General features: G+C 35.7%; 1 protein-coding gene across 5 annotated transcripts in view; it reads right to left on the bottom strand.

Annotated features, from left to right (window-relative positions):
- The window catches only part of LOC131681232 (nicotinate phosphoribosyltransferase), a 60159-nt gene that overhangs the window by 22539 nt on the left and 18443 nt on the right, over nucleotides 1–19177 (bottom strand). For 4 of the 5 annotated variants that reach the window (XM_058961937.1, XM_058961936.1, XM_058961938.1 and 1 more), the window contains 6 exons: nucleotides 16612–16782; nucleotides 16425–16551; nucleotides 16267–16350; nucleotides 16053–16180; nucleotides 6316–6456; nucleotides 6079–6250 (listed from right to left, as the gene is read on the bottom strand). In XM_058961937.1, the coding sequence (XP_058817920.1) occupies nucleotides 6079–6250; nucleotides 6316–6456; nucleotides 16053–16180; nucleotides 16267–16350; nucleotides 16425–16551; nucleotides 16612–16782 (823 nt within the window). The remainder of the gene's footprint in view (nucleotides 1–6078; nucleotides 6251–6315; nucleotides 6457–16052; nucleotides 16181–16266; nucleotides 16351–16424; nucleotides 16552–16611; nucleotides 16783–19177) is intronic. The other variant, XM_058961940.1, reaches the window with a different exon arrangement.

Here is a 19177-nt window from a genome sequence, read left to right on the forward strand (position 1 = left end):
TAATGTTGGAAGGACTGCAGTTGAAAAAAAGTATTTGCCATGGTTGCTAGAATCACATTTTGTGCAATGTGTTCAACAGATGTCGCTGGTATACCGTAGACGATGATTTTTTTAGAATTTTATTCAAGCTATAACGTCTGTTTGTCTGTGATAAAAGTATAAAAAATATATTGTTGTCATAGATGAACAAAACCAATTTAAATCACATAATTTGATGGTCTGTTTATCAACTTGAAACAATCTATATTTATTTATTGCTTATGACAATAGATAAATTATCTAGGAATATATTACAATTTCAGGACCCAATTCACCCCGATTCAAAATATTTTTGAAGATATAGAGCGCAACGCTTAGGAGTGCAGTACATATAAGTGTTTCTTCCTGTTTTCTACATGTTTCAGTTTCAAGATTCTTCCGCGTTCCGCATTGGAAACATAACAAGTTATTGGCCAATTGGAACAAATTTGGCATTGCTACGCTCTGCGTTAAATTTTGTTCCATTATCTTCTCCGCTGCTATAAATAACTCATGACATGAAACTTCTAGAAAAAAAATCTGGCCATCAGATTCCTGGGTTAGAGTCGATAAACATCCATTCGCTCAAACAGCTTTTTACTATCTGTGCTATGGCGACACACACACTCGCTGAGTCGTAAAATGGAATATAGAAGCGTCACACTCATGATGAGTGTGACGATTTCGTTTGCCTCTTCGCCGCTTCGTATTTGGCTTTGTAACTGTTATTAATAACCCGTTTGTGTTTGAGTTTAACAGTGCCCATATGCATAAAGACAGAAAATCCCATAGAAAACGGGACAAATATGCGATCAAGGGTAGTATATAAACTACTCATCATTGCAGTAGCGATCACAAGTGGGACAGCATGGAGACGTTGGTATGTGTTATTCAAGTTATCTCTGCACTGTGTAGACAACAATGTGCACTTATGGGGTTTGATATTGTTTTGCACGAGCATGAAGTTGGTTGAACATTAAAGAATCATTTGGGACCTTTTCGCTCACAGTTCGAGAGCAGAAAAAACAGATGCATTTACGCTCCCGACCATTCGTTTTGGGTGTATTATTACTAACAAATCGATTTGAAATGTTTTTTAAGCACGCTTAAGTTAAAAATTGTATTCAAAAATATACGTAATTTCCAGAAAAATAAAATAAACAATTTCGTGAATTTCACCATTTCTATTGGTAGAAGATTATAGTCTAAGTTGTAAGTTAGAAATTTTTATGGCGTTATTGTTTTGAATAGGAATCATGACATGCCCTTTTTCGTCAATTAGTTACTACATTGCCGTGATACGCATGACAGTCCCATGTGTACAAAAAATCAATACCATATGGAACCATCCATAAATGATGGGGAGGGGGGAGTTTTGTATTTTGTTATGATGTGTGACAGGGGGTAGGGGGTCATGTCATGCTACGTAGCTTTTTTAAGGGGAATAACTAACATTGTTTTTCATTTTTTGCCTTTCTCAATAGAAAGGTATTGCAATTGCTCTGAAAACCGACTTTTTAACGGAGGCCCGGAGGGCCGAGTGACATATACCATTCGATTCAGTTCGTCGAGTTCGGCAAATGTCTGTGTGTATGTATGTGTGTATGTATGTATGTGTGTGTGTATGTGACCAAAAATGTCACTCATTTTTCTCAGAGATGGTTGAACCGATTTTGACAAACTTAGTCTCAAATGAAAGGTGCAACGTTCCCATAGGCTGCTATTGAATTTCTAATGGATCCGACTTCCGGTTCCGGAATTACAGGGTGATAAGTACGAACACGCAGAAAATGTCGATTTTAATAAATTCTGCCATGAATGTATAAAGGTGAAATTTTTTCCAAAATATGACCACAACTGCTTCGATTTGTAGTATTAGGTCACTAACATCCATTCAAAGTCTATTTGGCCACATTGGCCACCATCCTCGGTTCCGGAAGCCCCGGCGGAAGTATCTAAATTCAGAATAACAGTCACATCGGTTTCTCAGAGATGGCTAGACCGATTCGACTAAACTTGGCCTCAAATGAAAGGTATTGCGTCCCCGTAAATGGCTATTTAATTTCATCCCGATCCGACTTCCGGTTCCGGAGTTACAGGTTGTGGCGTGCGATCACATAGCAAATTGTGATTCAAACCGATACTCCGATGAAAGCAAAAAAGGTAAAAATTTCGCTAAAATGTCTCTCAAACAACTTAAATTTGCTGTTCTAGGTCACCGACGGCCAACCAAACTTTCGTTGACTACATTGACCATCATAGACGGTTCCGGAAGTGCCCGGGAAAAGCGGCCATCTTTCAAAATTTACGAACTCACATCAGTTTCCCGAAAATGGTTGGGCCGATTTTCACAAACTTAGTCCCAAATGATAGCTATAATATCCCCATAGATGTCTATAAAATTTCGTACGGATCGCTTATATGGTTCCGGAAATATAGACTGAACCGTCCGGTCACATATGAAATTCCCATATAAGCCGAAACTCAAATTTTTTTTCAAAGGGGGGACCTCATGAAATTTCAGAAATCGAATTCGTATTTTTGATGCCAAACATCTTTAAAATGCATGAAACGTCGAGATTTTATGTTATCTCGAAAATTTTTTTTTTATTAAAATCGACTTTTTGGGACTGCCGATTTCGCACCTTTTTTCAGTTCAATATTACCGTGGCTGTTTTTTCTTTTTCAAAATTTTAGAACTCGAATAATGATTTAACGAATTATAAACAACGCACACATTCTCGTGATTCATGATTGAGAAATGCACAATTGCACCGCTAGGTGGATTAAAATAGGTTTTTAATTTGCGTTGACAAGGGGCGTGGGAGTTACCGTCAAGCCAAGTAATTCACAGGGGGTATTTAGAGGTTTGGAACGAAATGCTACGATGGAGGAGGGGTGTGGGGGGGGGGGGGGGTAAAAGTCACTCAAAAAATGCTATGTCATTTATGGATGATCCCTATGAGACTTTTATGCATATCACAGTAGTGTAGTAACGAGTTGCTTCACCTAATAACGCACAACTCCATCATTTTTTGATATTTTATACTAAAAACATTTCTTTGAGCTGTGTATATAACTATACCTAAATTTTCCAAAAGCTAGGTTGTCTTTTTCATTTAAAAAATCAAGAAAAACCGATTATTTTGTATCTCCTAAAGCAGGCAACCCAATCAATAAACAACTATATAATAAATTATATTAATATCGCAAACTCAGAAACAAACGATCTGCAGAGAAAGTAACGTTGCTTGTCAGTTGCTTCCAATACCAAGTATTTCTGTGCAGAAGCATTGTAATTTTAAAAACAACAATTAATGATAAAATCATTTTGAGTTGAAAGTATTAACGAAAAGTTATTTGATTGAATATCAACATTGGTTGCCTAGTTATCATGATCGACCGATCATGAAAAGCAATTTTGGTGCAAATGAAAGGAGCGGAGACGTCATTTTGATACCAAATGAAGTTTCAATACATGGTTCCAATAGTTGATTTACAATGACGGAGCATACGTTGCCAAAAATTTCGATTTACGGCCAGCTGAACCTCCGCAAAGGTTTTTACTACACCATATTATCCCTAGCCTTGATTTCAAACCGAGTAATCTTTTGACCAGCAGTCCCCAAAAACTCATTACAAGTTATTTTGGCTCATATTCACCCTTTCCCGCTTATGGTGTCTGCAGAGCATCATAAATTTAAACAGCTATAACTTTTGGTTTCCACAAGATTTGTTCACAAAAACAATTAAGCTTAATAGCCTGGACTATCACCTTTCATTTGAACACCTACAATTGTTAGTATTATCAGTAGAACTGAAGTTATTGCAATTGAATTGATAGGATTCCGTTAAAGCAGTGCTGCAAGAACAGTTTCAGTTAACCTATTAATGCCCATGTTGTTTGTGGACAACAACGTTTTTACACAGCTATAACTTTTGATTGAGGCAAGATTTGCTAATAAAAACAAGTAAGGCTAATGAATGTGACTATTGAGGGATTCCATGAGAAACCGGCCGACCGCAAAATATGACCATCGTCGATTCGAACGAAACTTTGCAAGTGTGTTCACTGTATGAATCTCCATCGTATTCTCTGGCAATTGGAATATTTTGATACAAGAGCAATTTTTCAAAAGGGCGTAAACGTTTCTACGTGTATGAATTTCAAAAAAAATTTGTTCGATTACTGTATTTTATGCAGCAAAACTCTCTGAGAACAAGTTACAGGGAATGAATACTTCTGTCTGTCAAAAATATACACTGAAAAAAATGTTGTGTTATTTTTCAAAAAAACAAAAATTTATGATAAAAATTTAAATGGCGAAAAAACCCATTTTTTTAAATTTTTTATATTTTGTTACCAAAAACCTAAAGAGAAAAGAAACATTTTGAATGTGATTGCATGATGGAGAAAAAATCGGTAAAAAAGTTTTTCTAACAATAACTTCGTACATGTTTTTAAATTTCATACTAATTGACATACAAAATTGTAATTTTATTACAGAATATAATTCTAAGCACCATTTAAAATCAAAATGCATTTAACAAAAATCTTCCAAAATGCGATAGTTTTCGAGATATTTGAAATTTTGCTCCTTCAAAACAATTAATTCGTGTAATTATGCTCTTTTTAAAAGTTATTCACGTTACCCCATCATAAAATGTGAAAAATTTAATGTTAATCGTTTTAAAGACGTAAAAGCAACTTTTTTAGTGTATTTGGATCATGGTGAAGCTTTCAATAAAAAAGTTTTCCTAACAACAACTTTTGACATATTTTTATAATTCTTACTATTTGCAGTCAAAAATACAATTTTCTTTTTGAATATGATTCTAAACGCCATTCTAAATCGAAATGCTCTTAACAAAATTTTTCTAAATTGTTGCAGTTCTCGAGATATTTTAACTTTTGTTTTAACAACACAATTGTTTTATTACGACCTTTTCATAAGTTAGTCGCATTTCTCCATAAAAAATAATAGGTTTTTAAAAAGGCCTGTAAACTTTCCTGCAACTTTCTTTTTGACATGAAGGCGATATTGTAAACCATTTGAAAGTTACATGAAAGCAACCATATTTCATATATCATTATTGAAAACTGATAAAACTTATCAATTTGGACTGTCTTTGGCTACGTTTTCCATGCAATTGAACTATGTAAATATTCATGGAGAATTGTATTGAGCATTGGAAGCTAAAAATTGAGCAGCTTCTAGCACTGCAAGGGAAGTACCTATCTTTTTGGCAATATACTTTTCGTGTTTCTTGATCTCACCGTTTTCAAGGAAAAATAGTTTTGAAACCCTATATGCGCTAGAAAAAAGTTGGGCATGAAAGGGTTAAAGTTGAAAAATGAAGTTTTGATATAGCTTCGTTGTCTTGCAATATCATTCGAAACTCATAAAACCTATCAATTAAGACTGTCTTCGGCTATCTTTTCCATGCAATTGGAGTATTGTAAATGTTCTAGGAGAACTCTATTGAGCAATGTAAATTGTAAAATTGAGCAGCAAGTAGCACTGCGAAAGAAGCCCATGTCGTGATCAGAACAGGGTTTTCATGCTTCATAACCCGAATAGTTCTAAAGATAAATAGTTTTTGTACCCAATATTACGCTAAAAAATGTTGGTCAATACTTATTCTCCTAATTTTGTCTCCCTTCTCGTTATTCGTTTCAGAGTGAATCGATTTCTGTGTAAAATTATTTTCCTTTAACCATCTATGTAATCCACATCGCTTCACAAGTATCAAATTGGTATTGCTTACTTCGCGTAAATAGTCTATGCATAGTCTACAAGAAACATAAGGAAACAGAAAGTGTACATCACGGGAACTCAATAAATGTCAACTGGTTAAACCAAAGCCGAATCAAAATAAAAGTACAAAGTCAGCGTAAATAAAGGAAAGAAGGAAGAGTACGGAAAAATGAACGAGGAACTTAGAACTAACATCTCAAAACTAGGACCAATAAATAAAAAAAAACTGAAATAATTTGAAAAATATGATATGCACACCAACATAGTAATCCGAGAGAGTGTGAGCCTAAAAGCGGAATACCTCTTAACATCGTACGTGTCGACTAGTGCCATGAAACCGTCGGGGAAGGCGATCGCGAAGGAAACCATCGCTGCCAGTTCGCCTTCGCTCGATTCGTCCGTCGAGGTGTCCAGAATCTTGGCCAGCTGTGTCCGGTGATTGATAGCCAATTCCAGCAGATCACGTTTGTCGCCTTCCGTTATTAAGGGTCAAATTTTATTTAAATAGTTATGTTTATGAAATTGAACGGTAGCTCACCCGTTTCCTTGTGTGCCAGCACACGTGTCTTCAGCTCCTGGGTACCGGTGAAGGATGTTATGTAAGCGTGGGCGTGGGTGCCCTTCACTGGAATATTGAAAAGTTTACCTGCCAACACGTTGGACGTACCATCGAAACCACCTAGCAGCAGCGCGAAGGGAGAAAAAAAGATTTGCAAACTTGTTAAAACGGGTCTCAGGAAGTTTGTTGACGGATATTGTTTTCCAATGGAAGGTTTATGTTCGACCCTGAAATTACACTTGCGTAATGTCATGTTTGTGATTTACATAACACCTTCTTATATAGATAAGCAAGGAAAATAATCGTACATATTGTGAAAATTTGCCGCGTGACGGCAACTGTTAATCACGGCCCAGTTTCCCATCATACCACCCATCGAAATCACCCAGTGTATGACTGCATGGGAACTTTTCCAAAGGCTTTGTTTTCCCGCACAGCACATTCATAAAAATAACTTTTCATTCCACCCTTTCTCATGAGCTTCCATAAACCACTTTCACAGAATGAGTCAGTACGAATGTAAGAGGTACAAAAACCGCCACATTACCAGCAGCCACCGCGGTCAGCGTAGTGTTGCTTCAGAAGGAATGAGGTAGCTAGGTAGCTATTCATTCGAATTATTGATCAATCTTTGTTTATAGTGAATAACAAATAAGTTCCGCAATCAGCTGGGAATAGGGGAATCCGATAGAGTGAGAGAAAGGTGCGGGAAGGTTTCGACAGTTCATTTTGGTCTACAGTGTAAAACCGAAGGGTTGTGCTGTATATGATGACTGATGATTCACCCACGTTGGTTTCAAAGCACCCTCAGAAAACAGAAATCAGAATAAATGGCACAATTGGAACGAAAGAGATAAAATATTAAAAGATTAAAAATTAAAAAATTAACAAATAAAATAATCTAATATAAAATATATAAAATATATAAAATCAAAAAAATGAAAAATTAAAAGATTAAAATGTTACAGCTCCTAGTCAAGCGTAATATGGGTTTAAACAATCTTCTCCTTAGTGTAGAAAGATAGGGTTTTACTAAAATGTTCTCCTTAGGGAGAAATATAGCGTAGTGCGCAGTGCATATTGCATTGGTCTGCTAAACCGAGCCAAGTTTAGATTTCATTAATTCTCATCAGCTTAAGAAGAATCTCTTTTCTTACGGCGAATAACGCTTGACTAGGGGTTTGCTCAGAAACACAAATAATGTTTTCGTTTTTTTGAGCTAGCGGCAATCCGACGCTAGTTTAGTTCAAGCAATAAGTTAAGTTGAAACGTAAATTCCATAACTAATATTATTAAATTTTTGTCAACGGCATCCTTGGAGGAATTTGTGGACGTTATAAGTTCTTGCATATGGTGTTGTGTTTTAACCCTCCGGAAGTCGCGCTTATGGCCCACTGAACGAGCAGTCGCTGGTGCCCTAAGACGATTTCGCTAGATTCTCAGAGCAGCGTGCAGTCAGTGCACTAGCGCGGCTGCCGGAAGGTTAATGATTAATTCCCTTAAAGGCAAGAAACTATAATAAGATGATGTCTTCGCCACTGTTGCATTTTTCCAGACTTCGCTGAAGTCGCAAAGTCTTAAATACGTTTTATGTTATTCCTTGTTACAGGAAAGAGACATCGACTAAATGCGTTGTGCTATTGGCAATATACAATAATGGACAAAGTAACCTTGACACTTCACACTCCCTTCTCTGCAAATAAATACTTTGAAATATCTATCAGTATCATTAACGAATCACATTCTCTCTCTCTCTCTGAAAGCAAATGTGACCATACCTCAGTTTACTATTTCCGATTGCGCGGTTAAATACTTTAATAATTCTGTCAAGTTTAAACTTTACGAATGTCATACATCATGTATCTATTCATACAAGCTTTTTGCTAAAAAATATGAGACAAAATATATTTAGTCACCCATTTGTATGGGCCTTCCCATAGTGCGTTGGTCATTTGATGCAAAATAAACATTTTTTTCAGAAATATGGGATCAAAAACATTTTTGAATTTCAAAATAAATTGAACATTCTACTGCATTTTATTGATATTACACATTTAACTTATTTTATTCACCGTTTTCATTTTATGGACAACATACAACCGTGTTTTGTACATTCTACGATGAATTTCTTGTACCCCGGCAAAAGGTGGAACTGGGCGACAGAGAGTTAATTTATTCTATTAAATTTATAACTTTTTTATTATTGTCTAATTTTTCATTTTAATCATGTAAATCATTTTATTATCTTTGTTTTTCATTCATTTTCAATTCCTCTCATTGCGTATATTTTATTAATTTTATCTATATTATTCATATTATTTGTTTTATTCATTATTGCGTCCATTCCATTTCTTTCATTTCTTTGTTGCCTTCATACCTTTTATTCCTTTCATTCCTTCAATACCTTTTATTCCTTTCATTCCTTTCATTTCTTTCTTTCATTCATTTCATTCATTCCCACGCACAGTGGCACGACTTAGAACAAAAGGTGGACTAAAGTCCACACTTTGCCGTATCGGTTCAAATAAGACGATTTTATGTAATTTTGATACGCTGAATTCGTTTTTGATATTAAAACATTTCAACAATATGCGTTTACTATCCATTAGGGTGGCTCAAATATATTTTTTTCGAAATCTTTCTTAAAATTTGTGTATATTAATTTTCGTGTGCTAAATCGTTTTTGATATTACCACATTTTCAATTTTCAAATCAACAACTTTCATTATACGTTAGGGTGGCTCAAAAATTATTTTGTTGTGAAGGCTCAAATTTTTTTTAACAGTTATGTGTCTAACAAAAAAACACCTTTAACAAGCCAACATGGGTACCCGGGTACCCACAAATTGAAATGCTCATAACTATGGCTTCCTCTAACCGATTTGAATACTTTTAGATGTTTTGGAATCAGGATCTCGTCCACTTTTTGATTCTGTAAAATTGAACTGGGTGAATGGATCTGGTTTTTGGTAATCCGGATTTTGCGAAGCGATGTTCCAGTACTAGGGAATGATTTGTAAATTTTAATAATGTCCTAGCAATATGAGTAACAAAACTCTTCAAATTGTCTCGGAAGTATGTTAATTATTGTTACGGGACCCTATGACAATTTGAAAAATGGAATTGGAATGAAATGGCCACTCACGGCCCAACGGGAACCTGATTCATTTTTACCTAGTCTAAAAGTTGATGAGCTCCTGAATCCGAAAAGCCCAAATGTGCCGAAATCGGTTGGAAATTGCCTTAGTTATTGACATTTCAGTTTTGTGGGTACCCGGATACCCACGTCGGCCTGTAACGTAGTAAAAAAAAATCACTCCCCATTTTACTATATCATCAATATTATTAACCCAAAAGCTTGACTTAGTGAAGTTCTAAGATGTCACAAAGTTTCAATTTCCAACTATGGATAAAACATGGGAATTTCATTAATTGAAACTTAAAAAGGTACCCGGGTACCGCGTCGGACACATAACGGTTAAGTAAGTTTTTGTGCGCTGAATTTCTATTTTAGAGGTGTCAAAAGTAAGTATTTTGTCTTTTATAATGATTTTTTTTTCAATAGTAATTTTGTAATGATGGGGCTTCAGAAATGACTATTTTGTTTTTACGGATCAAATAAGATGTGTTCGACTTATTTTGGAACATTTATTTCATTAGTGGGGTACTTGATATGAAAGCTACATTTTCTATCATTTTCAAAACAAACATTTTGAGCGTCTTAGTGGAAAGTTTAATTAGATTCACTAATCAACAAGATGGTTAACGATTTTTTTTTTCGTAGGGGTGTTTTAAGTTACTTAGATTACTTATTTCATATCTTAAATGAAAATTAATCCAAAACCTTTTTTTTGTGTATATGGTTCATTTAAAAATGGTCTTATTTTATTTAAATAATATCGCATACCCTTAAGCTATATCAGTGCTGTGCAAATTTGGATCAAAATAGTCTCACCAAATGACTAGAACTCAACTGTGTTCAGTCTATTTGACAGTTAGTGCGCAAGTTAGCAAGAAATAATTCCAGAAGCATTTTATAACCTATTTCAGATGGTTGAAAATATTTACAGATTTTCAAGCATTCTTAATACCTCTACCAGCTTAAAAAACCTACTTCCCACTCGGCTTCTTACTCTTGATCACTAGTAAAGCCCTTGTAGATCATGCACTCAATGCTATTTGAAAGTTGTGCATGTATTCGTGTCATTATTCTAGCTATAAAGTATATTTTATTATTCAAATTCAATATCAGTAATAACCATGCGTCTCCATTCAGTTTTTTTTTTAAATTTTGACTGCTTATCGCAAGTTTTCGCAAAGCTAGCATATACTCATTTTAAAGAGAAAATTATAAGCTTTCGAATGAGTATAGTGTGATCGGAGGCATTCACGGGCGTCGTTGTTGTTATCGCATTAGAAGTTCGAATTCAATAAAAATTCATGACAAATAGTTATCTAAACACTAACTAAACCAACTAGTGACTTATTTTTGGCGACTTTACGATGTAATTTTATCTCACGGATAATTTTGGTGAAGTAATGCAATGCATAAAATCAACCATTTCCTTGAAAAACGAAAATAACCGGATGTAGTTCCTATGGTCAAATTATGCAAAAAACACTTGAATTATGCCCTTAAAGAAGCTGCCAAAAATTCATTTTACGTTCAAATCACTCAAAATCTCGCAAAAATATCTCCGATGGCTCAGCTGATAGGAGAAAAATACTAGCGAGAATATTGCATAACATTCATATATGGACTTAAGCCCGGGCTCGTCCCACTGTGCCACGTCTAGTTGGGTACCTACTTCGCATGAGTTCTGCAAACTAATGCATGATCCAACAATGATATGTGCAAGAACTGTCTTATCTTACTGCTAGGTGGATTAAATAGATTTTATAGAGTGATCCAACTTCTTCGAAGCGCCCCATGTCAGAATCATTCACTAAAATTGCAGACGTGACGGGAAATATCGCCCACCAAAAACGCTGCTTAAGGTCCAAAGAACTTTCGGTGAGCGTTTACACGAATTGAACGCTTGATAGTATGCGTTGGAAAAAATGCGTTCAACTTTGTCACCGGTTTATCCATATGAAGCATTTATTAAACGCTAAAAGAAGAATATCAGTCGATTTATTAGATTATCACGATTCAAATCATGCAAAATAATTGGTGGAAAAACAATTGACCGGGTGGAATGGTGCTTTTGAAAAAATGGCGGTGATTTTTCGTCACACCACCACACTGTCCCGGGGCACACAACACAATTGCGTAGTGAAAAAACTAAAGCCACCTTTTCAAAAGCACCATCCCACCTGGTCAATTATTTTCCCACCAATTATTTTGCATGATTTGGATCCTGATAATCTAATAAATCGACTGATTTTCTTCTTTTATAGTTTAATGAATGCTTTATAAGGATAAATCGGCGGCAAAACTGAACACTTTTTTTCCTACGCATACTACCAAGCGTTCAATTCTAACATATGCTCAAAAAAGGTAACTTGAGCCATAAGGCCAATCAATTTTAGCGAGCCGATTGTGCTATTGAGTGTACGGTTTAGATGTGGAGGCGTGGAGATTCCATGATCGCGTGGAAACGAGCGTTTCTATGATCGCGCTTGAGACGGCATTTATGAGTGCGATGTTAATCAGCGGGGCAATTTCGAATTCGGGAGATTGCGAGCGAAGGTATCCGTGGATGATCGCGAAGGACTCGAGTGTTTGTGTGTTTCTCGCGTGTGCTAGTAAGTATGCAACTCTACGTGTATAAATTCGATTGTATAATTGTGTGGTCAGGTCATTAGAATATTTGCGTGAGTTGTAAAATGTTCACGCGAGCCGCGAGTTCAATTTTGAGTGTACGGTTCAGATGCTAGAAGAGAGTAAGTTCCTCCCTATCTCTAGTGTGTCCGGCAATGTCGCCCTGAAACTTCTCGTCTAGTGTACATGAGCGTCATTTATTTCGTTGAGAATGTTCCAACTGAAGGTTGGAACGTAGGCTGTTTATATATTCGTAGGTACGCTCACTTAATCACTGGATTGTTCATATGTTTGCGAGATCGAGGGCTTAGGTATGCGTGGATGACCGTCTTTGTATGGTCACGTTTATAACCAGGGTTGGCACCCCGGGACTTCTAGTGTACATGTGCGTTCTATGTATGCGAGATCACGTATGCGGTATGCGCGAATTATCGCTATTGTTTGTTCGCATGCGTTACCAGATTTGTATTACCGTGAGGAGACCAAGCGTTTCTATGTTAATGTTTTTGATCGCGTGGACGTTTTAATGTCGCGCATGCTAGTTTGTGCGGATTGTCATACTGATGTTTAGATTTGAGTGTACGGTTCAGATGACGTAAGAACGTGAGTCCCATCTCACTGACGTCTCCAACCATGGCGCCCCGAAAATTGTTGTCTAGCGTATTTTAGGGTAGGTGCTCCCAGACGAATACGATTCATGATCGCACGAGAACGGTGTTGGCGTTTATAAATTCCTACGTTTTTATGATTGCGAAATCGTGGGTGTAGGATTGCGTGAAAGATTCCGTTAGCGATCGGTTTTGTATTATAGCGAAAGGCGAGAGCAACTTCCTGTTAAAGACCAATATTAAAACCCACAATTATGTCGAACAGAATATGAATGTCGAGTTTCCTAGTTGACGCCTTGGTGATAATTGTTGATAATAGATGAACTGAGTTTATTCGAAGTGATATCAAATTACTTTGGCGGGATGGGGGGGGGAGGATTGTACTAAATCTGGTATTCGTCATATGGCACTTTTGCTAAAGGTTTTCAGAGCTAGGGTTTAAGAAAGTCAACTCTATCCAATTTGATTATAACATAACAATCTACAACACGTTGCTGATCGTGGCTGCGTTAGAGTCAAACTTAAAAACATCGTTAACAGAGAGATTCCATGAGAAACCGACCGACTGCAAAATATGACCATCGTCGATTCGAATGAAACTTTGTTCGGCTTCGGCTGTGTTCGGCTTATGAATCTCCATGATTTTCTCTGGCAATTGCAATATTTTGACACAAGAGCATATACAGCAAAACTATCGGAGAATGAGTTACAGGAAATGAATACTTCTATACAAAAAATATACACTGAAAAAAATGTTGTGTCATTTTTAACAAAAAAAAATTTATGTTAGAAATTAAATTGCAAAAAAAAACATCTTTCAAATTATTTATATTTTGTCCACAAAAGCCTGCAGGATGGAAACGTATGGGTAAAATTTTTTTCTAACAATAATTTTCTTTATGTTTTAAATTTTTATTTTTTCGAGATATTTGGAATGTTGCTCCAACAAAAACAATTGATTCGTGTAATTTGCCCTCTTTAAAAGTTATCTGCGTGATCCCATCATAAAATGACAACAATTTAATGTTTATCGTTTAAGAGACGTAAAAGAAACTTTTTCAATGTATTTGAATCATGGAGAAGCTTTCAAAGAAAAAGGTTTCCTAACAAAAACATTTGACATATTTTTATATTTCATACTATTTGCAGTCAAAAATACAATTTTATTTTTGAATAAACGCAATTTAAAATCAAAATACTTATCACAAGAATATTCTGAAATATTGAAGTTCTCGAGATATTTTTTATTTTTTATCAATAACATAATTATTTTGTTTTATTACGACCTTTTCGTAAGTTGTTCGCGTTTCTTCATCAACGACAATAGGGTTTTCAAGAGGAACATCAAGGCGATATTATATTCCTTTTGAAAGTTATACAAAAACAATCAAAATATTGTTCAACCATAGGGTCTTGTAATTAAATTATACAGTTCAGTGGTTTTTAACATTTTTCGTTCCATGTACCCCTTTCCGAATATTGATCCTTATGATGTACCTATTTCTGAAAATTGTTTACCATCATTACCCTCTCAGAAAAAATGATTTTCAATTGGATGAAAGCCATAATTTGCCAATTAAAAACCTGTTCCTGAGCACTCTAGTAAGCATCTTAATTCTTGACACACTGAAACAATATATAAAGACAAAATTCCGACGGCAATGTTGGGATAACAAGATTGAATTTATTTCGCATAATTCACCCCCTACAATAGTCTAATTTACCCGTTGGGGTCAATTCACCTCCGGTTGAAAACCACTGATAATGTTGAATCATATTTTGGTTGCTTCCATGTAGCTTTCAAATGGCTTACAATATCGCCTTGATGTCAAAGAAAAAGTTATTGGCATTTTGAAAAACCTATTGTTGTTGATGGAGAACGCGAATAACTTGTGAAAAGGTCTTAATAAAACAAAATAATTGTGCTGTTAAAACAAAATTTAAAATATGTCGAGAACTACTACACTTCAGAAAACTTTTGTTATGAGCATTTTGATTAGAAATGGCGTATAGAAACATATTCAAAACGAAAATTTTATTTTTGTCTGCAATTAGTATGAATTATAAAAATGTCAAAAGTTTAAAACTATAAACATTAGATTGTTGACATTTTATGATGGGGTAACGTGAATAACTTTTAAAAAGGGCATAATTACAAGAATTAATTGTTAAGGATTAGGATTAGGAATCGAATATGCTTGGTTCCGCACTAGCTGGTAGTTTTTTTCGTCTTCTACAATCTATTGCTGATATCGACCAGTTTAAAACTGGTCACAACTTTTATGCGAATGGGAAAACCGAAACCGACTGTACAATAGTGAGGCACGCGACTAGGAAAAGTAGAACAAACTACTTCGAATGCAATGAGAGATAAACTATTGCGAGGAGCTACGCAGGATTGTGAATTAAGTCAGAAATGCTTTTCCTGGCTGTTAGGAAAGGAATGCACAGTTGAATGATTTTAACTGAGTTTTAATGAGTTTTTGTCATGCATGCAGTTAGTCAAATGTGGTTATTTATCTCGTGTTAATTGTGCATTATAGAGTTACATAGTTCCAGCAGGCACAGGTTGATTCTTAAAACTTGAATCAAACTAGTGCATATTGCATGTTTTAGGTCTTTTGGAGTTCCTCATATTCGCCTACCATGCATCAAATTAAACCTAGTATTTAACAGAATGAAATACAGATAAGTGATGATTGTAGCATAACAGCGATATATCATTGTATTTTCAAGACAAACGGGTAAAATTGTAAATCACTATTACCAAACATTGTGCAAGAAATGTTTCAATATATTTGCTGTCACTATTGGCAACACCCGTGCGCCGATCAAACAAGCAAAGTCACTGCCAAGGTGATTGTAGAAGGGGTAGTTTCAATGGGTATGTCGCATTCAATATTATTTCCTTTCAAAAACATTGCCATGGTTCCAGGATGGTGCCTACTAGAAGCATAGGTTGTGTTTGCAATGCAAGGAATCAAATGGGAACACAACATTTGCGCTGCTTCCAAATGCGAAGGGGTGTATAAGTTATGGCCAAGGTTATACGCCATCACTGCCAGATTGGACAGTTTCGCGTGAGAGCACTTCCGAGTTTCCTCCATCCGGGACACTGTGCTCAGATGGCGTGTCGGTATTTTGCCTACAATCCTAAAATCGCGTGATACACCGCACTTTGTTATATATTTTCTGTTTTTGAAAGCGATACAACAAAACAAATAATCGACATTCGTTTCTGCAATCCCTTGGGACGGATGCCACTCCATCGCATCATGCCGATTTGTTTGACCGAAATCGCGTTGTTTATGTAGACATTTTAATGGCACCCAGATAGGACTTACCTATGTAGGAGTACTTCGATGCCGATAGGCCACCATCCGGTCCTTGCGCCCGGCGAAGGCCAAACTCGAGCAGATTGATGTGCCGCCCAGCCACCATGCGGTACCGTGCCGCATTCGTAGCCATTAAGCTGAAATCAAAATCGGAACCGAAGGTGGAAAAAAACATTTTATTTTTATATTGGTAAACAGTTTTGTGCTTAAGTACAGAACCTACCTCGCATAGTTCACCAAGGTTAGCAATGTTGTTTCCAACAATTGCACGATAATCAGTGGACCTGCCACTTTGATGAGAGGTATCCTGGAGGAAGGATGCAAGTGTAAGATGCGATTATGGAAATTTGATTCAGTTGCTCATTGCTGGTCACTACAAACCTGGGGAAGGCGACGGAACCTTCCGCGATGGCGTACAGTGTGACGTCTTTTGCTGTTAGCTGGCTAAGGTATTCAAAAAACTCCTCCTCAATACCCTGTGGTAGTGCATGTTTGAGATATTCCATATCTGTAGGCAATAAAATCTATGATAAAAATTACTGTTTACCCGATATTGTAAATAAAATACCTGTTTCCGAGTAGTGAAAGTTCTCTATAAACTTGAGACACTCTTCTAAACCGGCAAAAATAGTGAACTCTCCCTGAAAAGGGTTGGTACGAAAAAACAGATCGAAGACGGCGTGGTCATCCACTTTCCCGGACTTCCAATAGGCGTACGCCATGGTTATCTGGTAGAGATCTGGAAAAGTAATTGAGAAGTATTGGTTAGATAAATTAATATTTGGAAATATGTATTGCATATTTACTGTCGCTGTACAAATAGTTGCGTACACTAATATGATCAAAATAGGTAAATAATCTTCCTCCCTCATTTGCGATTTATAACCATTCTGTGAGTTGTGAGGAGAAATTTTACTGCTGAAATCAGACTTACAAACGACTGACCAAGTGTTAAAAGGATCATCAATGTTTATTAGCTATCTGATTAAACCTGGATTTTTATGACTTAATAGTGTCTGTCGCGCTACTTTTTGTTGCACCCTGACATGCAATAAAGAAATTGCAGCGAAAAGATCAAGCTGTTATCGTGCACAGAAGTGATTATAAATCATTTCAAAATAGGCCAATGACTGTCTTGTGCAGTAAACCATCTTTCATTGTAACCAACAGAAAGGACAAACAGATCGTCGTATTACTAATAAAAAGTAAATCAAAAAGACACTTTAACTAATCTTTAACGTGAAATTAAATGCTGACAAAACTTCAAAAAAGAGTCATTCTTTCAGAATAGATAAAAGCACAGATAACAAACATTTAGGCTAGAACAAAATTTCTTAAGAAACCTGTGTAAATGTTCAAATTCATAAACGTTGGGAATCCGCAGCTGTTTTCTACACGTGTTTGACAACTGTACTTCAACTGAAATGATTTAGCATATTCTTTTAAATTGTTCCATGTTCTGAGCAGCCTTGCTATCCTTTCGTAGGATTCCTTTACCAATTGTCGTTGAATTGGGCGGAACAGATGACTCGGTGAGTTGATGTCATTTTTAACATAATCAATAGCATGAAACGAGCACAGAGGGTTGCTGCCAAAATAGTGCTGAAGATGTGTACTAGACCGGCAACAATTTTGACTTTTTTCGGAACACTGTTAAATCAAACCGTAATAGGCTTCATATACCACTTATCAAATATGAGCTTTTTTCGAAAACTCTAATTCACTCATAAGAGTTTTTAAGTTTGTATGTGAAAATATATGAAAAATACGCAATTGAAACAATAAACTCAGTACAAAATGCCAGCATCATCTTGTGCATCCCAAATTCAGCAGATATATAGCTTAAGGTGTAAGGATCAACATTGCCGAAGACTGCAAATTGATCCGATTGTGCAGTAAAAAGAGATTCTCATATAAAGTTATGTGTTGGTCTTCAAAGTTAAATAACGTTGTTGGGGAACTTCCAATCAATACACAACCTTCAACAAAGCTGTTCGTTGTACAATATACAACCTTCAAAAAAGCTGTTGAAGTATGCAGAGTTACTGTGAAATTTTTAATTTGATTTTAAGTTTTTATTTCCTAGTTTCCATATATATTACTATAGAAACTTGAAACCAGTTGTGGGTGAACTACAGCTATCGGTAAAAGCTCATATTTGAATTAGCAGTGTTCCGAAAAAATGTCAAAATTGTTGCCGCACGGAAAACCGATTCATCACAATTTCAACTAAAAAATTAGTTGAGTTTTTGGTTTCGTCTAGTTAATATTTGGGCGAACTAAATTTTTGTTGAAAACAATAATCCAACGTTGTTGGTTTGATGTTGTCAGTTTCAGTCTGGACACGAACGTTTCATCCTAGCACAAAACTTAAAAAGCTAAAGCACACAACTTGAAAAGCTACATGAGCTAAAGCTTGAAACGCTTGTCTCAGCTTGTAACGCTTGTTTTAGTCCAGACACAATTGCATATGCCGTTACACTACCTTTTCAGCCAAGACACAAACGACTAGAATTCAACTAATCTCATTGTTGAATTAAACTGCTTCATCGTAAAATACAACATAGGATATTTCAAACGTTTTGTTTCACCGACCGACGGATGAAAGGTATGGAATAAAATTGTTGAAAAATTCCGTATGTCAGTAATTCACACGTAAATATAATACAGAGTTATGTTTCTCATAATGTTATCTTTTTATAAACTGCAATCTTAAATGAGACGAAACAGCCAAAGGTATTTAAGGATTGTTGGAAATTGATTGATTTGAATTTTAGAATAAAGGTATATTTTTTTTCTATTTAGTCACAAACACTATCCAGCACTACAAAAAAACTTCATACTTATTCCACATCTAGTTTGGAATCTCAAACGATGAAAAATAATTATCATATTGCATATTACATTGGTTAATAATTGAAATGTTATTATATAATCGACTAAATCCGAAATAGAATGATTTTGACAATTTTCGACAATACTTTCAATTTTCAGTGCACATGTATTGAAAAAAATGTCAATAAAAATCATCCCTTTATTGAAATGTTTTTAAAGAAAAACTAGGTAAAACCAAAATGAGGTCAGTTGAATTTCTGTTTTTTTTTGTGTACTGGTTCAGGTAGTTGCGTCCAGGA

This window comes from Topomyia yanbarensis, chromosome 2, assembly GCF_030247195.1.
Source record: "Topomyia yanbarensis strain Yona2022 chromosome 2, ASM3024719v1, whole genome shotgun sequence".
Classification (NCBI taxonomy): domain Eukaryota; kingdom Metazoa; phylum Arthropoda; class Insecta; order Diptera; family Culicidae; genus Topomyia; species Topomyia yanbarensis.